The following is a 27280-nucleotide window of genomic DNA, read 5'->3' as shown; positions in this document are numbered from 1 at the left end:
ATCATCATCATCACACCAATGAATCAATATCCTTAAACTCAGTATTTGGTACAGGGAGTAACACAATATCTAAAAAGAAGCAGTAAAATACAAACCAGGTTAATCCAGTTCCCACAAATAAGCAATGCACTGGTTTACACACAGTAACAACTTTCCTCTTTTCAAGTGCAAAAAAAGAGAACAAAAAAAAAAGGAGAAAAAACTGTACGCACATACGGACACTCACAGAGACACTGGCCCTTCAGTTCATGACAATTAGAGAGAAACTTCCTTTCGATTTGTCTCTCGAGTACAAACATCTGAGGTCAGCAACGACTCGACTGCACAGCAAGTCCATACAGTGTAGAATTCAAAGAAATTGCTTCGGCAGCCACTTTGCATATAAAGTCTGTATAAAAGGAGCAATAGTAAGAGGCCCTCTTCAAACGTTACCCCTTCTCCTAACTGCGAGCTGAGCTGGAGAGACAGGAGGAGCGAACTGCACGTTTGGTTGATGTTTCTCCAGCTGAAATAAAGGCGAGAGGTAAAAACAGGAATACGGCGAGTTGACCCCCCCCCCCCCCCAAAAAAAAACAAAACAAAAAAAAAAAAAAAACACCCACCCACCCACTCCCAAGTTTACAGAGGTCTGATAACAGTGGATGCATTGCAACTCAAAGAAGATCCGATCCACATTATCACAGCAGAGTAGGAAGATGTCATTCCGTACAGACGGTCTTTCGTATACAAAACAAAGAGTCATGTAAAAAACAGAAAAACAACAACAACGGGCGTACGTGGATACACTCCAACATGATGAAGACGGTAGAAAAATATAGACCTTTTCTTAAAGTCACTTAAATCCAAAAACGTTTCAGGATAACTTCTTAAAGTCTTATTCAAACTGCTTAACCTGAAGGCATTTTGGTTTTAGAAAATTGTATCAGGGGATTTTTTTTAAATTACTAGTTAAAAAATATGGAAGAAGCAACAACTAGGATTTGGTTAATATATTGTAAAATTAATTTAAAAGCTTTGAATTTTGTGAATTTGTCTGCAAATCTGGATTTATTTGGGTCGTAGCTTCCACCTGTAACCTGACATATTGTCACATTGTGGTCAGCTATGAGATTATTAAGAAACATGTTCCAAATCCTTGAACTTTACAGTCATTGGCAAGTCTGCACTACCACTTCTTTCTTCTGTCTTTAAAGGACTAAGAGGCGAGAGCACAGCCTATGACAGCTGGGAGGCTACAGCCCCCCTGCGATTCAGGATAAACAGAATGGTTGGATTAATGGAAAACAAGCACAAATGTCCCCTATTTGTAGACCTTTCTTTGACGGACTGAGTCTTTATTTCTGTGCCTGTTAAACTGAGGCTGGGAAGAGTACTCCACATACTGTATGTCACATATGATATCAGACTAGAAAATGTATAAACTAATTTTCTACCTTAGCAGATTTCAAAACAGCAGCTCTAATCAGTTCACAGATGAGTTATGCCTCATTTAAAGCCTCACATTAATGCTACAGACAGACCACCACTGCACAACCCAAATTACTGCAACCATGTGCAATGAATTTGCGATCTTGTCTTTGAAATTGTTGCTCTGGAAACGACAACCCGATATGCAACCACTCGCAGTCAGCTGTCTTTAAAATGACTTTGGCCCAATGCGAAGAAGCAGTGAGACAGAGGTAGTCTGCTATCGGTCTGGTATCGGCATGCAGTCTGTTTGTGATAATACATGACTAACTGTAAAAAATCAGTAAGAAGTCAAAGCCTGCTGCAGTCTCGACATAACCATAGACGACTTCCATTCAGAGTTCAGTCAGAATCTCTGAAATAGATCTATTTATTCTGAAATAGTGACATAGCTGCTGCAGGAACAGCAATTTTACTGCAAAATGATACAGGAATTCAGCACTGTTGCTTTTCTGTAGGAAAACGGCCAGAATCCAACCAGCAGACAACAAGTTGATTCGAGTCCTATTGCAAAGAGATGCATCACAGACAGGTTTCTCTCATCGACGCAGACTGACTATAATTGAATGCAACATGATGGCAATCAATGTGACTGAGAGTGATTGCAGTCAGTTCAAACTGGACTGCAACTGTTTAGAGACAGGCTGCCTGGCGGGAGGCAACCTGTCTTTAAACAGTTGCAGTCAGTTGGGTGCAATTTCCTTGTGATTCAAAGTGGTTGCCTAGAGGTTTATTTATTAGGCAACCACTTTTATTAGCAACTAGTTTGTAAGCAACTTAAGGGGAAGTCAGGTAACTATACTTTGCAATGAGATCGTTTTCAAACGCAAGTCTCATTGTTTTAGTATGTTACACCTTAAACCTGAATAGGATTTACATTTGGACTAATTCACAGTGAATCAAATGCCCTTTTCTAATCAAACCAAAGCCTTCATAATGAAAGAGAATGCATAGTCATGACGCGCACGAGGAAGAAATTCAGTATGGAAAGCAAGGCGAAAGAACAGGGGCTAACAACCTTAGCATCAGCTAAAAACCTCCAACTTGTTCACAAAGGTATGAAAATATTAAAGTATATTTGTCTCGAGGACTTGTAAAGTAGTAAAGTTCATGAAAAAAATAACTTCAGCCCCGTTCTGGCGATCCCATTTATGAAACGACGCCTAGGTCGCAATTAAAAAACGGTACAAAATAAAAGCATCTATTTTTCGCATTGCTGTTTAGAAAAACAAAAACAACACAAATTCCCCACAAACACAGAAATAAAACAATTTAGCTCACAGTTTCCAACCAGATAGGCTACGCTAACATTAAACAAATGTTAATGTTATATCAAACTATTGTGTGCTCTTTAATTTGAAAAAATATTGGGCCACGCCCCCTAACAGGACAAATCCATGCTTAAAAAAAACATCTCTCTTATAAAGTAACCACAAAAGAAACAACGCACACTGCACAGTGTCATCGTAGCAGAAAAACCTTTAAATATTTTTTGAAATCATAGAGTGTAAAAAAAAGGTGTTGCGCTCTCATTCCCACTTTCATTACAAGCTTCTTTTAGTGTATTAACCTGCATAATAAGTGTAATGTTCAATACTGCACTGCTATTCTTTTCTACTACACAGGCTGCTTCACTCAAATAAAAACTGCCATTACCAGCATCAAGCTCTGTTTGTCACGTTTTGTGATACGTTTCCCTCCTGGCTCCATAATGCTCTATTGTACAGTGTTTAAATTAGTAAAAAACAACAACAACAAAAAGAAAAATGTTAATATGAACCAAAAACACTGTTTGAGGTCTGCATGACAAATTCTTCTCATCTTTGTGACAATTCAGTTGGTGATACTAAAACAAACGCACGGGAAATAAAGTGCATCGAAATGACCTCTGTGTTGCTACATATGGTGGAAGCATCCAAGCGGTTCAGTGGAAGCAGTATTAAAGTCCCTCCTTTCCATTTCTGCATGCATTTATGATTCATGGCAACAGAGTCAGTATCTTCCAATGTGTTACTGTGACTGTAAACAATGGGAATGGAAAGGAAGAGGCATTAGACGAAAAAGAAAAACGTGTTGAGATATCTGAGTGATGTTAGATATATACAAAATATTGGCACATTATCTTAAAAACAAGACGCTGGATGGAGATCAAGTTGTCTAAGAACGACTACTTAAACAACTGAACCGTCCAGTCTTTTGTCTCACAGTATGAAAAGTGCACTAACTGCCAAACACAACAGCATTTTCCAGTCCTCCCTTCATGCCTCATCAATGCCACTTCAGTCCTGCTCTCTCTTTCACCTGCGCTAACTCCCTCCATACACTCGCGACCCCTGACCTTTCTCACACCTGCGTCTCCACACCGTTAAGCTTAGGCATCAAGATGCGAGGAGTCACCCCAGAGTTGAGGTCCCTCTCGAACTCCAAAAGCTGGCCCATGAAGTTGAGATTCGGCGACACCACAGGACGGCGGCTCCGCACGTATTTGTAGGCATCTGTCATTGTCATGAGGGTGTGCTTCATAAGGTAGGCGATGACAATGGTTGCAGAACGGGACACGCCTGCCTGGCAGTGTACCAGCACTCCCTGTCCACTCTGATATGCCTCCTCTGTGGATGAGAGCAACAAAACGGATGAGCTCAGTTTTCATTCAAGAAGTAAAAAAATGACCTAACACTGCATCAGTTTTTTTCTAAACACAAGTAACACACATTTAGCAACATGTACATCATCAGCACTTGCTTTTAATAATTCATTTCATTTGTAACTTTAAAGAAAAAGTTTTACCAGCTATTAAATAAACTTGCAGATGAATCACAGAGTGCATGGCACAGAGTCAGCAATTCACTTCATAGACACTAACACAATAGCTTTTAAAGGAAACAAAGGAACTAACGATCACATTGCAAGTCACTGCCTTTCCTCTCTCTTTCAGTACAAAAAGAAAAAGCAGGTTACCAGGCAACAGTTATCGCAGACTACTGACTTCAGTAGTCTCCTGACTCCTGAAGTCACAGCAAGGAGTAATAAAGCATCCCGCAAACACTCTGACACTGAGTAACCACTGTTTGAACATTAGCTCATCATTGAAAAATAAAAGTGACAGTAACAGCTATCTGCTCGACGTCTTAATAAACATATGCTCGATGTCATTCCTATATCTTCTGGTAAGGGGAAGCTTGTTAACCTTAATTTTGCTACACTATCCTTTTATCAACAAGACCAACTGCGGGTCCTACCTGCATACCATGCATCACTAATTGAGCTCACTAGCTGTCGCAGTAATGAGACAGAGGCTTGTTTTTGTATTTGAAGAGCAGTGGGACCGTGACAGTTGAAATGCTGGTACAAATAAGTTCACCAGTTCAGACCAGTGTCCTCCTAGACGTATGCCACTTGGAAGTCATTCAGGCACTTATTTGGACAAATTGATGTATTACCTTAATTAGTTTTAATTTCATTGTTCCTAGTACATAAAAACTACATTTATAGAATCAACAGTGAAATCTACTAAAACACTCTAAAAGGTTTGCTGACTAGGACACAAAATTTTATTTTAAAAATTAGAATTTTTCTTCTTCCAGACTTCTACGTCTTCTTTGGCCCCTCTCTCTTTCAAATAAAGTTTCTTAATAAAACAGGATTATCACCGCCTTGCTAAATGCTTGTTAACACAATAATCACATGGCAGAAGACCACACCAGATGCCAACTGGAGCTACAATCCACATGGGCTCATCAAAATAAGCCAAAAGAAGATTGCTGAAGTGTTATGCTACATTTTATCGATAGTTCATATTGCTGGTGGTGTCGTAATGGTGTGGGGGGTAAATTCTTGGCACGCTTGGCCCCCTTAGTACCAACTGAGCATTGTTTAAAGTTCTGGATCGTTCTAAGGCAAACGGGGTCCCAGCAAGGTTCACCTAATAAGGTGACTGATCAGTGTATTTAAGATGCTATGTGGGTGCCTGCACACACATGTGCTTATTCAAAACAATATTAGAAGAGAGGGCATGACTCGGGGAAATATTGGTTATAGATGCCCACTCTGGTCATCTGTGTCATAATCATATCGTGGTTTTTAGATTGGCCCAGATTGACATTTTTTGTCTAGATTTGCTTCTCAATAATGTTTCTTGGTTAATGAAGTAATTTGATGCTTCTTCATGCCCAAATGCAATGCATTCTGTACATAACACATAAATTAGCACAGTTAAAAATTAGCATTGCTCTGATGTTAGCATGCTAGCTTCCACTCACAACAAAATTGCTAATTCTTGGCAGTAGGTTTACCATTTCAGTGCTGACACAGCTACTAGTTAGCACCTAAGCTGACATTTTTGGTAAAAGCCCTTTTTACATCTGAAAGATAGCTAAGATAGCATGTACTACGTCTGTCTCTACGTAATGCAGAAACTGATATCAAGCTTCTATATAAATGCTGGTAGGTCCACAAACAAGCTAAGCCTCCCATTATTTGGATTAGTATTTAAAATGTAATTACTAGTGGTGTCAGCGTTAATCTCGTTAAAATGACGTTAACGCCAAACCGCGCTAACACGTTGACGCTGTGTAGCCCTCGCACGGGGCAATTCACGTTAACTCGCTAAAGGAGATTTGCCGCATTAATGTGGTTATGGTGTTAACATCATTTTAGCGAGATTAACGCTGACAGCACTAGTAATTACTAAAGTAGAACTTTTAACCCCTTATTACTAGGGGTGCAACAATACACAAAATTCACGGTTCGGTTCGATACTTTGGTGTCATGGTTCGATATTTTTCCGATACAAAAAAAAAAAATGCTCATGCCTTTTTAATTTGTCATTTATTAAATTTTCTCGGCACATTCCACACCACATCTCTGTGCGTTCATCATTTGTTTGAAGCCAGCTCACCTCCTGCAACTACTTTTCCGAGAATACGTGCTTCTTTTGTGGTTCGGACTCCTTCTGACATTTCTTTGGAGGTGGAGGAACATCACAGTAATTGATTAAAGGAGCTTGCTTCTTCGACATCTTTAAGAGTTCTAAACAAATGTCTGTCCTCCTCCTGAAAATCTTATGTATGCAAACACGCGTTGCAACTTCTTATCTTGTGCCCGTTTTTTATTTTGACAGCGAATGCGCACCTGCGGACCACTTATGTGCAGCCCTGGTTATTTCGCTTGTCATATTGCAGTCACAGAAATTCTTTTGTCCATGAAACCATAAAGCTGAACTTTCTTTTTGCCTTACAGTCTGATTTGTCATAACTTTTCCGTTTTGTGGTAAGCTTTTCTTTGGCTGTCACTTCTTCACCCTGACCTGTCTTATTTGGCTCAGCAGAACTAAAATATTGTGGCGAGCTCAGACAAGGAGGAGACGGAGGTATCGTTTGGTCTTGCTTCCCGTGAGCTAGCCAGGGAGCACAGCCGTTTATTAACATCTGCAGAAGAACACTGCCGCTAGCTAACTGCTCAGCGCGGCAACAGCACAGCAACAACAACAACAGCAACAACAACAGCAACAACAACACACAGGGCGCCCTCTGACCCTGGAAGGACACACCGTCGCAGCGAGAGGGCGTCACCCGTCACTATGGCAACATAAACAAAACATAACTGTACAAACAGAACCCCGAACAGCCCTGACCCGCTACATAGCCCCCACCTAAGGGGTCAGTCGTCCTCAACGACCCCATTACCTCACACAAAGTTCTGCAAATGTCCAGGTGCCTTCTTTTGGCGCACCGGCCGGTCACGACTGGCGGGGGAAAAGTCACTCGGGTCAGAACATGGGGTGCCACCATCATCCCACTTCTGACACCAATGTGGCGAGCTCAGACAAGGAGGAGACGGGGGTATCGTTTGGTCTTGCTTCCCGTGAGCTAGCCAGGGAGCACAGCCGTTTATTAACATCTGCAGAAGAACACTGCCGCTAGCTAACTGCTCAGCGCGGCAACAGCACAGCAACAACAACAACAACAACACACAGGGCGCCCTCTGACCCCGGAAGGACACACCGTCGCAGCAAGAGGGCGTCACCCGTCACTATGGCAACATAAACAAAACATAACTGTACAAACAGAACCCCGAACAGCCCTGACCCGCTACAATATATATCCTGCTGCTTTTGCACACGCACTCACATAACGCTCATCGATTCTCTGCGCGATCAACCTCTCACATGTTTAAGCTTGTTGCGGGAGATTTCACCTGTCATTTTTGCATAGTAAGCTAACGATTGATAAGACGATGTCAGAGGAATTGGTGCGCAAATTATCATCACTCACCAATCAGTGCTGTCGCTCTCTATACACAGTTCGCCCGATTGCAAAGTGAAGCAAGTGAAAGCAAAAAACAAGCGCAAATTCAAACACGATTTCAATATGTCACATATTGACAGTGGCTCATCGATGCCAATGACATAATTACCCAGCTACATTTCCGAAAGAATGCAAAAGCATTGACATATATTTTTCCGTCCTACAATAGCCCGACGGACAGGGCAGAGATAGATTTTGGTAGCCCAACTGGAAAAATCGCTAGCCCCAGGACGTCGGGCAGCCGATTTTGCGAGCCCTGTATCTGATTGAGGAATCACTCATCTTTGGAAAAGAGAGTTTATTACAGAGAAATGGCTCTTTCCAAAATAAAAGCTATACTATACGCTTCTTCTGGGCTATATTCTCAGCAGCATATTAAACATATCAGGTCCCCATAAGGAGAATCATGTGCTAACGGCTGTCTAAATGACTAGGGTAAAGTTTGTAGCATGCGTGCTTGTTGTTTTTGTCTGCTTCCACTTGTCTTTGCACTAGGATGATGTCGGTGTAAATGTGCAGTCATATTTGTTGTGTTCCCACTAGTGCTGTCAGCGTAAATCTCGTTGAAATGACGTTAACGCCACAACACGGCAAATCTCCGTGCCAACACGTTAACGAGCTAACTGCGCTAACACACTAGTTCCCACCCATGTAATTGAGCATTGCATGGCACATCCAACATACTGTTTTACTTTAGTCCATGACTCGCTTACCTTCAGGGTCATACATCACATGAAAACCAAAATAGTTCCAAACGCCAGATCTGAATGAGGGTGGGGGAGGTTCAATTTGCCATGTTGCAAGGAGAGCTTAACTTCTGTCTCGCTAGCTTGCCCTGCGCTCAGTGAATCTGCGTTCGACTACTCCGCCTAGGCTGCACTGTCAAGCGCAGATCCACTGAGCGCTCAACACAGACAGCATCGTCAGAAGGAAAGTTGATAAAATAAATTAAAATTTTATTTTGTATTGTTTGATACATATGCGTACAGAACCGAAAGCACTGTATCGAATGGTTCAATATCGATACGAGTATCGTTGCACCCCTACTTATTACCTAATAAAGTAATCCCACCACAGTGCCCAACACTGCACACATCAATGTACAAGAGGTGGAGCACTCACCAATAAACTCAAAAACCTCCTCGAAGTACTGTTGAAGGTTTTGCTTGCTGTTGTCAGTGGCCGGGATCCTTTTGTAGCGCAGTCCAGAGCTGACATGGTAGAGAGGCAGGTGTGTGGTCACGTTGACCACGTAGCCGATGTTGAGGCGTAGGAGCAGGTCCAGGTCCTGAGCATCTCTCTCATTTCCCAGATACAGGAAGGGCAGGATGGGACTGACCACAGCGTTCTCCGCATCAGGAGTCATCACAGACTCATCGGAAAGAGAAGCCGGCAAGGAAGAGGAGAGCGGCAGAGAGAGGCGCACTGGGAAATGATAGTGTCGAGAGGTGGTGTTAACTGCGAGTTAACAAGTAGCTGCTACAACAAAGCACCAAATCAAGAGAATACTTAAAAAATCAATACAATGCAACGACAAAAACTAAAGTGAATCTGCAATTCTGTCCCTGATGCAAAAGTGGGTCATATTATTCTGTGTGCATTATTGGTAGATTATAAAAGCAGGTTGCACTAGAGCATTAACACTGTCATAAAATGAAGCTAACCAAAAGATTTTTGATCAACAGCTGTGATCAAAACAACCTGACACCAGCTATTATGACCCAGGTTTACATCACTGACCGCAATGGCCTCAGCACAATTGGATTTTAAGCTGTTCTTACTTCTGTTGTTCTCCTCATCTTGCTCTCTGTTCAGGGAGTTCAAGGCCAGGTGAAGTGACTGAGCCGACGACAGAGTGTGTCCTCCCTCCCTGTCTCTCTGCCAAGGCTTGGGTTTGATTAGCGTAGTGGGGGCGGATGGTGGAGGGGAAAAGGACACAGGTGACGGTGGGGAGGCAGAGCGGGGAGAGGGGGAGGAGGGATATGCTGCATCTTCGTCATGGTCAGGCCCATCGCTCATTCCCGCATCCTCGGCTTTATTCAAAAGCCTCTTCAGCGAGCTCCGACCGTCGTCGTACTCCGGTCCTGACCTGCAGCCCATAAAATCGAGGGCTGCCATTTTGCCCTGCTGAAGCCGCCTCCGTCCAGCGTGGTCTGTGAGCTGCGTCTGTGCGTACTCCTTGAGGTTTTGACAGTCCAGGAGAACGAGCCCTGTTCCATTACTGCCATTCTGGGTCTGACTCGCACAGGTTTTCGCGACTCCTACACCTCCCCCAGCACAGTGATTTTTTTGAGCTTTAGAGTGGGTCATCTTCTTGGCCAATTCTTCGGGCCAGATGGTGCGCACGCTGTAGTCGTCATCATCGGCTTGATACACAGACATCGGATGAGCTGCTGGAATGCTTCTTCCTGGGGGTTTGCCTCTGCGAGGGTTGTATGTGACCACTATGGGGTCGCTGCTGCAGTAGCTGCAGGTGGAACTGCCCGTTTGGGAAGCTTTGGGGTTGCAGCCTGTGACGCAGCTCTGTATTGCCCGCAGAGGGGCAGAAGAGGACAGCGGGGTGCAGGGAAGACATCCTCCTACAAGTTTTTTGCGAAGAATAGCAGGACTCTCAAAGTTTCCAGCCTCACCAGAGCAGGAGGCACAGCGGAGAGGTTTGAACAGGCCCGCGCGACACTCAGAAGCAGTGCTGTTAGAAGATGAGGTGTTAGAGGTGGAGGCGTTGGAGAGACACCCACCCAGATTTCTCAGGCCCATTTCTTTACCTCCTCTCTTTACTGCTCCAACATTGTGACCACAGGAAAATGAGGTGGAAGTGCTTCCACCACCTCCTTGAAAGCTAGCCGAGTGCCCTTTACACCCTCTGCATCTTACCAACCTCCAGCAGCCACAACTGAATGGGTGCGCGCAGTCGATGGTGCAGGTGTGGTCAGGGCTGGGGAACCCTCCAGCGTGGGAGGAGCAAGGAGAGAGGGGTAAACCATGAAGAAGGTGAGGGCGGTGATCCCTGGGTTGAGAGGCTGGGTGAGGCTGTCTACGTTGCTGAAGAGAGGCTGCGACATAGGTGGGTTGGGAGGAAGGAGACGGGGGGTAGGTGGAGTTTAGGATGGCAGCATGGGGCAAAGGGACAGAGTTGTGGTGGTGGGTCAGACTGTGACTATTTAGGCTTTGATGGACCGGTCCCAGTTTGGTGCTTGTCCTGTGACCTATAGAGGAAAACTCGTGGTCACATCTGTTAAGAAAACCAGTGTTTTCCTTCTCCTTTTCACTCCTAAACTTATGCTGCTGCGCCTGGGCGGGGACAAACTGTAGGACCCCACCAGGGGCTGATGACAGCTGACGAATTCGCTGTGGCCTGTGTTCGACGCCACCTGGCCTCCCTGCAGTTCCGGTTTTTCTCTCACACTGTCCTTGTTCGAACCCTGAAGAGACACATTTCCCTCTGCCACTTTTTATACTCCCGCTACGCCCTAATGAGTTGCTGAATCCTCCGCCTCCTCCACCACCTCTTCCTCCTTTGTCCAATGTCACTCTGATATCAATAGTATGCGTGTGTGAGGGCAGACGCGGGCCGAGAGTTACCGTGCCATTGCTGTGGCAGTGGCTAGGGATGTGTCTGACGGCCGCCGGGAGGACAGGTTGGTCGCCCTTGAATTTCTGCACACGAGAGGACCTGCGCTTGCATTCCAGAGTCAGAGATTTACAGGTGGGTGAATAAAATTGGGACTGAGAAGGATGGAGATGAGCAGGTTGAGCGACTTGTCCATTGGAGGAGGCTGTGAGATGAGAGGAGTGCTGCGGGATAGTCTGTGGGGAAGCCTCGCAAAGGGCTAAATTTTTGGGGCGCTGAATGACCACTATGCGTTCGTCAAGAGGGAGGGGAGGCATCTGGGTTTATGCAAAGCTGTCCAGTGAAAGGGGAAAAAGAGAGATAGAGAAAATAGTCAGGGATTTAGTCTTAGTTCACATATACACTGGAAATGAGGGGCACATTTTACATTCCTTCAGTTTAGATGCAAACAGCACGTGCTCATAAAAGATTATGAACATTGCCTTGCAGCTCCTGAGTTGTATGATGTACACAGATGCAAATGAAAGATTTTTTGTAATTACAGCTTTCAGTGGGTTTTTTTGAAGAGCAAAATTATTTGTGAAATGTAAAGCTCCAAATCCTCAACAATAATGACAACTATTTTCACAACATCAACAGATTTTTAGGTTTTGTATATTTTTGTAAGTCACCTGTAAAGGTGTCTTCCTCGTGACAAACCATGCCAAGAGTCAATACAAAACAACCGACCAACAATCTCTGTTTTGACCTTTATTAACTTGGTGGTATTTCTCTTCATACTTGCTGCAAATGAAAGAGAAATTCTATGAAGTGAAGACCCATAGAGGTGCATGTTTAAGGTGAATGGATATCACAGGAGTAATGACTTTTAAGGAATCCATTTAAACATGCACTGCACAATCTCAGTCTGCTTATACCAGGGCCAGTGGACAGACGCTTTAACCTTCATCTGTATTTATAGGAATCTGACATTCAGTTTGAAACTGCTCCCGGGTAATCCTGTTGGCATTCAACTGTGAGATTCTGAATCCAAAGGTTCAAGAGTGTGTACCTGTTTGCTGTTAGCAGCAAATAATCCTAGCTAATCCTGATAGCAGTGAGGCTTCTTAGCAGCTCTGTTGCAAAAGCTGCATCAAACAAGCTTCAGTAACCTTCATCCCTCTGAGAGGTCCCCAACAAGATGTGTGAACATGAAATAACAGACCATGTTAAAAGCAGCTGAATATACTGCTGAACATAGTATGTTCTGGATGTTAACATTATGTAGCCTTTATTTTGTTTGTATGCTGAAATATGTATGTGGATGCCAAGCTGATTTGGGCACTTAACGTTTTTCAATCTGTTGAATTCGGCACAAAATGTCTTTTTGTATTTCCGTCTCTGCAATGCATTTTCACTGCGGAACATCCTAGTGACTCACAGTTAGCTAATGGCTCAGTGAGATTCTTCACTTTGTGATTATCTGAGATGAAAGACTTCCTGCCCACAGCCATTAGGCCGTTCACCCTGTCTTTGGTAGCAACTAATTTAACCACATCCTTTGGGCCAATTAAAAACAAGCATTTGTCCAGGCCATGGTATAAACAGAAGGTCACCACGTAGACAACAACACGGCTCAGCTGGAGAGAAAGTTTTCACATCATGACGCAGCAAAAAGAGATGAAGTCAGTGTAATAATAAAACACACATTGAAGTGTCTCTATAGCATTAAACTGTCTGAATGAGTAATGCTTCTAATAACAGGTCGCTGCAGTTACTTCACAATGTCAGAGTTGAAATTTTTACTTTTTTTTGGTACATTCATTATAAACTAGGTCTGCTTTGAAAGGTTAAAATGACATATTATTGTCGTTGAGGTGAAATCCACCCATTGGCACGTATACTCTGTCTGTGATGTTCACTGTGCCGTGAGTTGTTTGGTTGATGGACTGCTTTAATTTCCTTTTTGCCACACTAGCAGACATGGTTGCATTGGTGCCAGGGCTGGTCAGCTGGGAGGATATTAGGATGCTAATGTTCGCGTTGAGCTCTAAACACAGTTTTCTCTGACAAAGAAAATAAAAACTATTCGTTAACTCCTGCCTTTACTTCAGCCATAAAAGGTGTACAGCCTGGTTAACCTTATAGCCGTGGGAGGCTGTTTTAATGTCTGCTTGTTTAATGTTTAATGCTTTGGGATTGAAAATTTGGTATAAACTAGTGAAGTGTGAAAGGGGCAACTGATTTCAGTCACTGAAAATTGATTTCTGGACCTAAGCCTTTTCTGTATGCATCAGTCTCACAAGCCCAGAGCTGTGCAACTGACGTTTGTTAAGAAAAATGTGTATTTTCTGTCCGGTTGGTTTGTTGACAGTTGCCAGATGAAATCTGCTACACCAAAAACCTCCTTGGTTGCTAAACATTTACATGGAAGATGTTGACTTGTCTGCAAACATTCACCAACTGGTTGCCCAGTGGCACTGAAACAATGCAAATCTTCTTCAAAGTTAAAGTTGTGCCTTGCTACTACAAACAGAACCTTTCAACTTTTACTTTGAAGGGAAACAGTATCCATTTCCATTATGTGCCACACTTTTCTGTTTCACTACCACACAGCCAGAAGTTAGTGACTGCAGATAAGTTGGTGCCCTCTATGGGTGTCCATGGCGATTGTGCAAATGAGCAATGATGCAATCTTAAGGAGGTTTCTAATGCAACCCTGTACACCTCGTTCTGACCATTTTCACCTACCAGCAACCATTTGCCGACCAGTTGGAGAAGTCGACCAGTGGTTGCCAGGCGGTTGCTGACCAGTCTCTAGGCCTGTGTCACTGGGGCTCTCATTGTTTTTAGCATTTTTTTGGTAAAAGACCTAAATTAATGTTTAATTTGTCATTCTGCCCCTCCACAGCTTTTTATTAGCACTGTTCATGTGTAGAACACCTTTAGGCTAAGCTTTTAGATACTCACTACTTTAATACTTTAATACTTCAAAAATGAATCACAAACTAAGATGGTTTAGAAATGAACCTTTTTGTAGTAAAATAAACCTCACAGGATTATATTAACTTCTAACCATCTTTTGAATGTTGTCATCTCAGACGCCTTCCTAGCTGTAATTTTAATTTTCGGTATTTGATCACACTGACTGCTGCTAACCAGGCACTTGCAGTGGCTGGGTTTCACAGACTGACCTTCGGTGTTTACTTCTTTCAATTTAACCCTCAGCCTAAAAGCATAAAGGCACTCCCTATACTGATCTTTTTATATTAGCAGATCTAGCAAACTAGAAGACCATCAATCCACCTGGTAAATTACATAGAGCTGTTTTTAGAGAGTGATTGTTGAGAGTGGATTTTCTTTTTTAAGCTTACAACTGTGAAGCAACATTCAAAAGTCTCTCAGCACAATGGGAGACTAACAGGTTAAAGTGGGTGCTGGGAGGAACAGATAGCTCGGGACGACACCGGCTGACAGAAACAAAAGAGGGTAGAGATAAAATACAGGGAGGCAGATTATAACGTGACACTATAAACCACAGACTACGGGGAAGGAAGGGACACGTCAAAGTGATCTGGGGATGCCTTCGGTCCCACCACAACACAGTTACCAACCCATAGAGAAAGCAAACCGCGCTCCAGCGTCCCCATGCTTATATCCACGCACAGAGTCTGGTGATGACATCCTCATCTTTTTTTCCTCTTTCAGCCTTGCCTGTGGTGAAGGGGGTGGGTGTTACAATGACCCAGTTTTGTCATGGTGGAAGTCTCTATCACTCTGATTACTTTTCTGTCACATGCTGTAAAGTGCAGGCTGGTTAGTGGCATTTTCACTCAGCTACAGAGAAAAAAGGAAAACACTCAAAGCACACCAGTGATGTTAGGATGTTGTTTCACAGCAAGAACAAAAGACACCACAGCTTTTAAAGTTTCAATTAGGAATTCTGCCTAATCTTCTAAATTAAGCCCATTCGGTGCTTCAAAGGCAACATTAAAGATTGATAAAAGATCCTATTTTCACATCTGCCAAGGAGATTGGATGTGATTGGTCTGGTTGGCAGGGTTAGATGGATTTCAGAGGTCAGGTTTGGCCAAAATGGACCAAACCAAAAGGATTTCTCCAGGATTTCTTAAAATTATTTATAACTGTGAGATAGAGCATTTAATTAAAATTGAAATAAGAAAAACTTGATGTTTTCAAGAAAATATCACAAAGTAAGAATGTCCAAGAATTAAAGAGCAGCGGCTCCAAACTTTTTTTAAGCAGTTATATAAAAAAGGTTTAAAGGCCCTAGTTACATTTGAGATGTTCTTTAGTTTTTTATTTCTCTTATTCAAATAACTCCTCAAATTACACAACATTTAACAACATGTAAATGTGTGTATGCAATATGAAACAACAGAAAAAGAGCCATATTTGTGCAGCACAGAAAATCCTGTACTTGGAGGACGGTTAACAAACCCCAGCAGAACAAGTACTTTTTATGCTAATACTTTAAGCACATTGGGTTGTTAGTACGCGAGAATAAAACAAGGGTATGAGAGCTGTTGATAAAACGATTACCGTAAATGTCGGGCTATAAGCCGCTACTTTTTGCACAAGCTTTGAACCCTGCGGCTTTTAGTCAGGTGCGGCTTTTCTATGGATTGTCCGTGATTTTTGTCATATCGTAAGACGATTTGTTTTGTGTGTTCCGCTGTTGTACGGCACTACGTTGCCTGGCGGAAGGATCGGGGTTCAAGAGTGGTATGTTAGTCACATGTCCGTCCGCCAGGCAACGTAGTGCCGTACGAAGTAGCGCGAAAAACAAACTTCAAAGTAGCGCTACGCGTTCAGCGGGAGTCGTGGATGATGAGCGGCGATAAACTTGCAAGTTATGCCCAAAAAGCAAGTTATGCCCAACTCCACCGGTGGATTCTGACAGCGTGGAAAAGTGTGAAAACATCCACGATCACCAACGGATTTTGAAGGGCTGGACTGCTGCATGATGGAGAGGAGGACACCGCCACGGCCCTTCTGAGGGTGTTCGACTCTGACACTGACAATGAGGATTTCTTTGGTTTTGAAAGTGACAACGAAGGAGAGAAGAAGAGTGGATGACGAAGCCATCCTGAGCCTGTTTGTATCCGACACTGGAGAAGAGGACTTTGGTGGTTTTAGTGCGCAGGAAGAAGAGAAAGATGGTGGTGAATGACTGACTTTTCTTCTTGTTAAAGCTGTGTCACTGCACCTGAGCCTAAAAGGTAGTCCGAATCTATTTTTCTGGTGTGCTGTAGGCTACTGTTATGTACTACATGTGCAAATATGTACCCATAACTTGTTTTTCAAAATATTAATAAAAGTGATGTCTCCAAACAGCCATCTCTTTCCTGACAATTCCCTTTGTGCATATTCTCTTACATATGATAAGTCAACATTGAAACACCTGCGGCTTTTGGTCAGGTGCGGCTAATGTATGTACAAAACAGGATTTTCCCCTGATTTTAGCTTGTGCGGCTAATATTTAGGTGCGCTTTGTAGTCCGGGAAATACGGTAATCAAATTTGTGTTTAATTAGCTGTGTTTATGTAAAATCACTGCAGTCGGTTGGTCCTAATTAACCTGCTCGTCTAATGGAATCTGATAAAAGTCTGCAAGCTACCTGCTCTGCCAACATGCTGTACATGCCGAGGGCTGACGCATTTCCAGTAATTGTATTTTTTTTTTAAAATAATAGTGAGGGTACAAAGTGTACAGGGTTTGTTTGAAGCCTTTTTAAAAGGGCAAACTCATTGTTTTGTGATCACAGAAACAGGCTTGTTATTTTAAATTTAGGATTTGACAGTTTTTCATTGCTGGCGCCTTGTTAATAGCTGAAGTTGACAGATCCTAGGCTGTCTCTAATTGCATCCAAAACACACACGCACGCACACACGCACACAGATGCACAACAAAGAGCAGTCTGTTATTGCATATTGGCAGAGCATGGGCACAAAAGGGACTGGCTTATCGCTCACTGAGATATTAAAGAAAGTTAGAAAAGAAACCCTTTCAGCATTTTAATGGGCCAAATTAATGTGTTACTAACTCTGACTCTTCACACAACATTTCAATAATGGTAAATAATGCTGTTGTATGTAATACGTAAAGTGTATTAGTCTCATAATTCATATCAGTATGTGCACAAAGCTAACTGTATATTTTCAATATGTTTTGAGCACTTTTCTGAGGATTCTGTATGAAACATTTGACAGCAGGCTACATGAAACTGAATAAACAAGCACCGCAGGATGAATGACACACACACACACACACACGCACGCACGCACACACACACACACACACACACACACACACACACATGCACACACACACACGCTCATGTGTGAATACTTCAGGAAAAATATCTATACTCTGCTAAGCTTTTAAATCACATTAGCTGCTTCTGAATTAGAGCACATAAAAGTAAAATGATTTGAAATACAAACTTTTGCACTTTAAAAGCAATATTTAAGGGGGGAGGAAAAAAAAAAAAGAGTGCCACTCAGTTTCTGTTAGTAAGAGCTGCATGATCCTGCGGGGGAGATCATGACGCCCTCCCTCGGCTCATATTCCACCAGCAGAGCAGAGATAACGGCTTTACAGTCACAGGCGAGAACCAGAAAGAAAAGGTAGACTTCCTAATGTTTTTCCATACGACTGAACTCTCCCACAGCAAAGAAATATCTGCAATAAAATTATAATTTCCTTGAATGAAGCATTAAGTGATTTCCCATGTCAACCAGGCAATTTTAAAGAAATCCAACAATTTTTTTTCGAGAACAAAAGAAGTGCATCCTGATATGCATTACACAATAAGGCCCTCATATGCATGACAGGAGGACAGTGTAAAGCTTACAGTGGGAGGGCCATCGCTGCATAACCCCACAGTGATCAGTCGCAGTGCTGATTTAGGCAGTGTGGTCCATTTCCAGCTGCAGAGGCATTGCAGTGAGTGTTTTTGGGGACAAGCTGTTGAGGGGAGGGAGCTGGTGTTTTTTGGGAGCAGATGGTTGTCTGGTTTTGCAAGATTGATAGCGATATTTCTGCTCTCTCTCACCCCACCCCCGTTTTAAGTAGCTACTTCATCACAATGCACCTTACAGCAAACACAGAGCAGACAGCAGCAGAGCAAACACCACTTTGAGGATGCTCAATAACTCTAAATGGGTTGATTTAAAGAATCTCTTCCACTGCATGTGTTTTTTTTGTCATGCTTCTTTTTTTTATATATAACAGTAAGGGTTCTTGAGCATGAGGATGGCAGGAAACTTTGTCATCTTGAGTCACTTGTTTCCAGAGGCTGATGAACAGGCTGTTTCTGTCAGAGGACGATCCACATTTCCACATTTTTGCTTGTGTTGAGCTGACAGTGGGCACAAAATGACAAGAGGCGGTCTGCTGCTCTCTTTGCTCTTCCGCACACATAAGCAAACGGACAGATGGAAAGAAAGAGTTATGGGCACTGGACACAAGCTGGTGTGAAAGTTAGTTAACAGATTTCTGTAGTGTAAAGTGTCAAATGTAAAGGAAATGTGTTGATTCAAATTATTGATGGATGCTCACTAATAACATATAATAATAAAATGAATAAAGTAAGCTCTTTATGCCTATGTATTACCGTTTGGTGAAAATTATGTCATCATGTAATGTTATGACGCTGGATGACTCCCATTTAAAATCATAAGTAACTGATGGGATATAACTTTGGATAAAATACATATTGTCAAAACTTAACTTTGAAGATTGTGATTTGTAGCTGAAAAAAAGGTGATAAATCAAAATATACACTACTGCAATGCTAAACACATTGCAAAATCGCAATATTATCTTATTGTGAGTGAAGTATTGTGATAGCATCATAGCGTCTGGTGAGTCTCTGAACTCTAATGGTAGCTGGTGGAGTTGCAACCTGCTCAGTCAGCCTGCAAAATCTGCCCCTCTTTGCAAAAAAGTGCAGACTAATCCTTTAAAATTCTAGCTTAAAATAAAAGCTAATTTTTTTTCTACATATATGACTTAGTGATTTTAGTGGCTTAGTGAATTAGACCAATTACTCTATGTACCTCTATGTCTTCATTAAAGAGTAAACAGAGCAAGTTTCCTTTACTTGCATGGATGTTGATGGCAGAGAATAATGCACCAATCATCAGGACCTGTCAGGACTTAAACACTCGAGCGTGACTTGGCGTTAAGCTTCAACAAGCCAAGCAGCAGAAAACTCCTCCTCTGTTGTACTGCTAAACACTGATAATACACTTGGCTGACCACCAAAGCATTATGGGAAACATCCAGTCCAGAAGCAGCCAAGTACCAAGCGCACAAAATTTGTTCTACATGTAAGCAAAACACATACTCTGCCCATCATCATTGGGTGCCTTGACAGTGGAGTCACGGCAGTATGTAGTCCCCCCTTCAACACGCCCCAGGGTAGAAATGTTAATTGTGACAGCAGTGGGTTGCAGATAGGAAAAGGGAGCAGGGAGCGAGGCTCCGCCTGCCCATCTTAAGTATGATATGAATGATAATGACTAATAAAGCACCCAGCACAGATAGCTGGTTGCCAAAGTGGGTCAGAATCAGATGTGAATAACATTTTGACACAGAAACAAGTAGGTTAATGTGTCAGTGTCAGGTGTTATTGACCGACTGAGGTATGATTGTGTATTACATATTACATAGTAATTAATTACACTACTCTATGTATTAGTAAATTAAGTTTTGGCTGTTCTAGGTGTACACTCAGCTTTAACATCATTTTTAAGACGTGTGAAACTCGTTCACGCACTATAAATGTTTTTCGGACTCACCTATGCTTAATGTGAATGTGACCGTTCACAGCGACTGTGTTTCGTAGGACAAATTTCTGGCAATTATTTCTTTGGAGCAAACTCGATTTTCAAATTTTTCTAATGCAAATAAACAATATTGACCAATCAGAATCCTGCAATTGGCAACAAAACGTGCACCGTTACTGAATATACAATCTGACTATCTCTGAAAGTATTTCTCTACCACCTCAGATGTGAGCTCAAACTGCCCCACTGAAATCCTGAAATATGTATGAAAGCCGGCGTGATACAGCTTCAACTCCTGAATCAAACCATGAAATTCTCCCTTCTGTTGCCTTATTGTGAGAACCCAGAATCTCATTTTCTTCCTTTTCTTGTATAGAAACATCAGGAACAGGTCACCATCGCTCCTTGTCGACTCAGTTTTTTCGTAGTAAACTTTACCGTCACGTTCTTGTCCTTTTGTGCAAGAAAATTAACATCTACAACACTGTTTTACATTAATGTGTGTCAGAAAAAAAGGGATTGGATTGCAGTAGTATATTATTTGTAACAAAGCTTTGGAAGCGCATTTAAAACAGCATAAATAATGCGTTATCAACGTCAGGCTTTTCTGTAATGACATCAAGTGACAACTACTGACACCTCAGACTAAGTGAAGTTAGACAAGATAAAGAAACTAGTTTTTAAAAAAGTTTGGTTATTGTGTGCGTAAGAACGGCACAGAGATGTGCGTAAGTCATTGTGAGTCACACTCTAATCAGACCTTAGTCGCACATCTAATGATGCATTCACTTGAGACAAAGGAAATGTCTGGCAACTCACTTGTATGTGATGACTTCGTTGTGACTCAGATGCCCAAATCAGAGTATTTTGCCAACAAAGGCATGATAATGTTACAATAATGACACACGAGGATCGTTTACGGCCATTCTTAAATATCCAACATCTCAAATAAAACGCCCTGCTGTTTGGCTCAAAAGGCATTTATGCTCTCTGCTGGTGTGCGTTAGTTCTTTGCATGCTTTAATTTTTAACAGCAATCGGTCTCAACACAGCTTCCACCACTACGGGCTAGGGAGGCAAAGTCAAAATAATTACATCACCTAATCGCCACAGTCAGCAGACAGAAAGTGATGGAAGCAACAGCACAAGCTGGCCAATCAGTGAGCATTAAGTCAACTCAGTTTATGAACATAGCACATTTAAACACAACAGACGTTGACCAAAGTGCTGCACCGCAAGAAAGATTATCAAAAAGCCATGCAAATAATTTAACAATTAACACTGGGTCAACTGTTCAAACTCTGAACAGCACAGCTGAATGATTAGCCTCAGCAGGGTGATCAATAAGCCCACAACTGACCGTGTCACATTTAAAGAGCCATATTAACAGGAAAAACGCAGCCCAGGGCACGTTTATGTTTGCAACTGGTTTGCCTCTGTGTTATGACGCTGCAGATGTGCTTTGGTTGTAAAGTCAGGTTAGCGAATCTAGCTAGCACTCTGTTTTGCCTCTCACCGTCATCTCATCAGCATCACCACAAGCACAAATAAACACTCACGGTCTTCCTCTGGACTCTTGTTCACATGGACATTTTAAAGGCCATTAATTGTCAGTGTATTTTAATTCGTTGCCGTTTATATGCTGTATTCTTAAACCTCGCAAAAAACAATGATGCTGTGGGGTGTAACAGCACAATGAGGAAGGCGTTTAAGCTCTGTGCAGTTTTATCGGAACGCCAAAGAAATGACAATCCTAAAATAGAAATCTAAGAATAGACAGTGACAAAAGGAGCTCAGGAAGAGGTTTTGTGGTTGGTTGGGACTTGAGCCCTCTGTCAGGTAAAGATAAGAAGAGAAATATTCTTTGAATATATAATCTCTGTAAAAAGAACGCCGTCTCAATTACCTTTAAAACTCTTGAAATGTTCTCGTTTCCATCCACCGGATTTCAGCTCACACTGTAACTTTCTGACATGTCGACTCTTACAAACAAAGGTAAAAAAAAAAGTCTTAAAGATTAACTGTCAAACAAGATGTAACAACGCGTAGCGAAGCCCTCTGAGTGACTGTGTGTGATCATTTGTTACAAGCCTGATCTAAACCAGTGAAGGGGGAAGGTTTAACTGGTGGGCAGGAAGGCTTTAAATCTAGTTTAAAGACCTCACACACACGAGAACCTTTGGAGGAGCAGAGCAGAAAAGCTCCACTGGGTCCCAAATCATTTTGCGGGTAACACCGAAACCTTATGCTATTTGACAGAGAGTCGCTCAACTAGAACAGAAAAAAGGAAAAAAAAAAGTCAACAGCAGCATCTGTTAGTTGCAGCGTGGTAACAACACTCGGTTTCTATTTTTCCCTCATATCCTCGAAAAGAAACCCCCTCCCCTAAGAAAGTATGAGTGTGCATGAAAATAATAATACAGGACACCCCGGGGCTGTCGCGGCATCTCTCTCAGCGCCAAGGCTGGCCGACGGCGTCAACATTTAGAAGGAGGAACGCTTAATGATTTAATCATTACTAACAGTGGGAGCGATTCTGAGGTCATGTTGGGAGGATTCATTTGAGGTCTGGAGCCCTCACATGTTTCAGTGTATTATTTCACATTAATCAGACAGGCTGTCATTGGCTGTTTCTTTAAAAAGAAATCAAGGTAATCCTGTGCGTTATTACTCACTTGGCCATATTTAGTGTATGTTTGCCTTTAAATAAACTAGTAATGTTTCAGAACTTCACTTGCATAGCAACCACTTTAGTGTTCGTTTCGCATTCGTAAGACGTCTTGTTATAAATGATTTAGGATCCATGTATGAAAAGCAGTGACTTCCTGTATTTGAGCATGCAGATGACAACACACATTAGTTTTCCTTTTTTTAAATACCAGCTCGTAATCCAAATTAAATCATCTACTTTTAACTGCTTGCCACCAATTCAGTGCTCCCGTTTCAGTCAGTCATACAGTCCAGCAGTCTCTAAACCAACCCTTCATTCATTACCATCATTACCAATACTTCAATGTATATGTTATGTTGTTTTATATTATTTTATTTTACTTCCTTGCACTCTTTCACACTATAGAACGCTCTCTGCTCTCTCACTTGCCCCCATTAGGATAAATAAAGTTATCTGACTCTGAATCGTTCACTTCTCCTCACAGCAGGGTTGCAAATGTGATCAGTTAATCTCCTGTGGCCTATAACACGTCAGAGAGCACGAAAAGTTTTAAACTCAAACATATTCAATTTCCCATGAAACAGAGAAGAACGAGCCAGCTCCACTCTGGAGAAGCTACTGAGTTTGCTGATTCATTTCAGGTAACAATCAAACCCTGTGATCACTTAACAGTCATCCTGACTAGTCTGCTGACTCTGACTTTGGGTGTGACAACAGAAGACCTGTTTGAGGCCTTTGTCCATTTACAGAGGATTATGCACATCCACATGGAGAAAAATGCTACTACGGTACTAAGTGTTTACTCTTCAGTCAACACTAGATTTATATTTAAGATGCCAAGTTATCATTGCCATTTTATATCTTGCCCAGTGATTATTGTTGGATCTGTATGATGCAATGTACCTACTGTACTTTTCCATGAGGAACTTTCTAAGGACACTGAAATACTGCAGACACACACATTATCATTATATATAGTGTGAAAGTAGAACATAGAGAGTGATTTTGGACACCTACGTGGCTGTAACATTGTTTCTATGGTTTCCTGATGTGTGTGCCTTCTGACATTAAACTCAAGCACATAAAGAATATGCATACTCATCACAGGGAAGATGAGGGTGTTAACCTTCATGTCCTTCAAGCTACTACATCACTCTGATGTGATCATTTTTTTTAAGTAATCTCAAGTGATGCTCATGTTCCTGTGTTTTATACATAAGTTGAAAATATTTCAGAGTTAATCAGCTGCTGTTAATCAGTTTAACCACCTTTTAAATGCCACCTTGATGCCTCTTCCCTTGGTTTAATAGATGGAGGTTTTTAGCATTGTCTGACAGAAGCGTTGGACCATCAGCAGAACTGCTCGTGCTTTCACCTGGACAGGTTGACCGAAGCACTGAGTCAACACTGAACAGCAGAGCTGAACGATTATTCTCAGCGGGGTGATCACTAAACCCACAACTGACTGTGTCAGGTTAAAGAGCCATATTAATAGGAACAATGGAGCCTAGGGCAGGTTTACATCTGAAACTGTTTTGTGTCTATGCGATGCCACTGCAGTGATTCTCCTGCAGATTTGTGTCATTGGTAAAGTTAGTGAAGCTGCTAAGCAACCTGCATGCTTCACTCTGACCACAGCCTAACTGTAATCCACCAGCCTCCTGTGTATGGTGGAGTTACAGGTCATCAGTCACTTACATAGGCTGGCATATTTATGTGTGTCTGCACCTTCATCTCTCTGTAAATGGCATCAAAATCTCTGGATCCTGCTATTTAAAACAACAAGCTCTCCTCATCTCATCAGCACCACTACAAGCGAAAATAAACAGTCGCATTCTTCCTCTGCACTCATGTTTACTAAAGGCCAGTAATTGCCAATCTTTTACTTGCTGTTTGTGCAGTCGGTAGATGGCGCACCGTCTAATTTCTCCGTATTTTAATCGCATCACCGTGGCACGGTCTTTTAACCTTTACTATGACGAGAAATGAAGCTAATGCGGGCCCGGGCCAGCAGGCCTGTACCTTCACTTCCTGCCTCTGATGTAGCGTGGACGTGCATAATTAAGAGTTCACGTGTCGTTCTTTGCTTAGCCCCTCCACGGGGCTGCAGTTATTTATCACAATAAATGGCACACGCCGCTTATCACTGCAAACACAGATGACTGATGGCATCCGGCAGCCAGCGCTGAAATGCACGATCATGCTTTGCCTTCTACTTCTTGTTTCTCTCTCTTGCATTCACATGACTGCACAATGACGGCGTTCAGGAGCAGATCTGTGCTGTGAGATAAACCGTTTGAAAGCAGATGCTGATGGGGGACTATCACAGGCTGCAGGCCGACCGGACCGTGCACTACGACGACTTACTTAATAATAAATTTAAATAAAAGATAACATCACTTACATCAAGAGTGGCAGTCCCGTAGTGTTTTCATCATTTATGCGCAGCGGAATGAGAGCTCCTCATGTCTGCAGTGGCCCGAATAGCACGACCCGATGTGTTGGTATGATCCAGCTGTGTAACACCTTCCCCTGCCTGCTCGTTTGTAGGTGAAGCTTATTAGAAAAAGGAAAATCACAAATAAGAATAATTTCTTTTAAAAAAACTGCTTTGACTAGACGATGCACAGCTCTGCCGGACTCACAGTAAACAGATAAATTAGGAAATGTCATCAGGGGTGCTTGGCTAACTCAGCTGGCGTCACGTCTGAGCGTGTGTCACTCTGAGCTGCGAAGCGTGTGTGAGGAGACAGTGACGGGGGAGGAGGGCTCTATTGTCTCTACTGCGGATGACATCATCCCAAACCAATGGCTACACGCACGAGAGGAAGGACTCAGGGGCGAGCACGCAGCACGTGCGGGCTGGAGGAGGAGGACGTGAAAAAGTGAGGGGATAATGTAAAGCTGGTGGTGTGCAGTACTGCGAATTTTGGTATCGATCGGATACCAAGTAGTGCCGATACCAATACCGTTACCGATACTTTTGGAGACCTGGAACGTAAATGTCCCTGTCTTTACGGCACTTTGGGTCCACTTCTGTCATTTAAGTTATAAGCTATAAATTAAACAGAAGGACAGACAACACAAAAAGCCACAGAGATATTGCATTTTTGAGGTATATTTTTTCATTTAAAAAATGTAACACAATTCAGTGGGCTACATACTGAACTTAAGAGGATAGAAACAAAGTATCAATGCTATCTATAGTATCGGTCTGATACCAGTACCAGCACTGATATGGACACTGTGGCTTTTTTGATTGATTTGCCCACTTCTACGTGGAACTCTCTCCAATCAAAACATTTCCCACAATAATTCATTAATTAAGTGATTAAAAATAAAATAAAATCAAAATGAAATGAAATAAATACGTAAAAGCTACATCTGTTTCTTTTGGCAGAGCTGATTACAGGTTTAAGATGAAGACTAAAAATGTTTTCTAGCTCCTGAATGTTGCATATTTTATTCAGAATTTGTTCTTTAGCAGATTTTGTCCTGAAACTGGCAGCACAGACTCTGTACAGTATATATCCCAAGCTCAGGTTTGAGGGTTGTGCAGTACTGTATAGCCTATTTGCGATTCCCAGGACTGCACCCTTCTGTTTCAAATGTCAAAGTTTGTTTATAAAACGTATAAATTGAACTAATAATAATTAAAAAACAATAAAGACAATTATAAAGAACTACAGTAAGCACAATAAAGGAAATAGAATAGAAATATATATATGACAAAAAAAAAGTTTACAGAGACTGAGACCTCTGATGTGCCTGGAATCTGCTGGAGCCAACTCTCCAGTTTCAGGGTTACAGCTCCTAATGCTCCTGTTACCACTGGGAGCTCTCTTTGCAACCATTTGGCCACACTCATCCAGACCGAATGACATCCTGATGTCCTCGCTGTATATCCTGGTGAGGTGGATCAGTGACTTGATGTCTCGCTCAATCCTGGCATACAGCTTGATATCATCCATTTACAGGAGGTGGCTGATGGCCGCTCGATTCCTGAATCTATGCCTGTATCCGCTCTTAGCGATGAGCTGGCTGCAGCGGTTTCACTTTAACTTGCCATTTTTGACCTCCATCATCCTGAATCACTAGAATGATATAGAGAAACAAACAATAAATCCAGATGTTTGGCTCAAAAGGTAGTTTGAACAGGTCATTGTGTCAATAGTCATAATTTACGCCAGCAGTTATGCATTATTTTCTGATATTCTAGTCTTTGGGCTTCAATAAGATGATTGTGGAGAAACAGCTATTTGGATTCCAACTATTGTTGCTACCACAGTTATTATCAGAATGTTCAGCCTCCAGTGAAATGTATGCTTTCAGAGAAAGTACAGTGAAAGCACTTCACATATCTGCAATAACGAGGACCTTTTAAGTTCAGACAAAATGTAAATATTCACCTTTTCCACAACCTTCTGTCTGTCCTTTGCTTTTTTCTTGCACACTGTTTCCTATCTGTCAT

At 42.2% G+C, this 27280-nt stretch overlaps 1 protein-coding gene across 5 annotated transcripts; it reads right to left on the bottom strand.

The window, feature by feature from the left end:
• Positions 1-617: 617 nt before the first annotated feature.
• LOC147321229 (uncharacterized) lies at positions 618-25529 on the bottom strand. 5 transcript variants are annotated; one of them, XM_086309569.1, is made up of 5 exons: positions 25455-25529; positions 25214-25365; positions 9554-11676; positions 8895-9197; positions 618-4076 (listed from the first exon to the last, which is right to left on the bottom strand). In XM_086309569.1, the coding sequence occupies exons 3-5, from the start codon at positions 11658-11660 to the stop codon at positions 3811-3813; spliced, it is 2676 nt and encodes an 891-aa protein (XP_086165695.1). In that variant the 5' UTR covers positions 11661-11676; positions 25214-25365; positions 25455-25529; the 3' UTR covers positions 618-3810. The 5 variants fall into 5 exon arrangements, with proteins under 5 accessions (XP_086165695.1, XP_086165697.1, XP_086165696.1 ...); XM_086309571.1 differs by adding an exon at positions 14937-15036 and having other exon boundaries at positions 25214-25523; XM_086309570.1 differs by having other exon boundaries at positions 9554-15036; positions 25214-25523.
• Positions 25530-27280: the final 1751 nt, after the last annotated feature.

The sequence above is a fragment of the Aulonocara sp. 'chitande type north' Nkhata Bay genome, linkage group LG10 (genome assembly GCF_057382095.1).
Source record: "Aulonocara sp. 'chitande type north' Nkhata Bay isolate Kocher_YH1m ecotype deep benthic linkage group LG10, A_spYH_male_GT1.1, whole genome shotgun sequence".
NCBI lineage: Eukaryota > Metazoa > Chordata > Actinopteri > Cichliformes > Cichlidae > Aulonocara > Aulonocara sp. 'chitande type north' Nkhata Bay.
This window is presented reverse-complemented; position numbering and strand designations above follow the sequence as displayed.

What these genes read in the sequence shown, in the direction of transcription:
- LOC147321229 (XM_086309569.1), bottom strand. Translation starts at nt 11,660, where the DNA reads ATGCCTCCCCTCCCTCTTGACGAACGCATAGTGGTCATTCAGCGCCCC. An exon ending in AGATGAGGAGAACAACAGAA is followed by an intron (nt 9,198 to 9,553) that starts GTAAGAACAGCT and finishes ATCATTTCCCAG; the next exon opens with TGCGCCTCTCTCTGCCGCTC. An exon ending in GGAGGTTTTTGAGTTTATTG is followed by an intron (nt 4,077 to 8,894) that starts GTGAGTGCTCCA and finishes TCTCATCCACAG; the next exon opens with AGGAGGCATATCAGAGTGGA.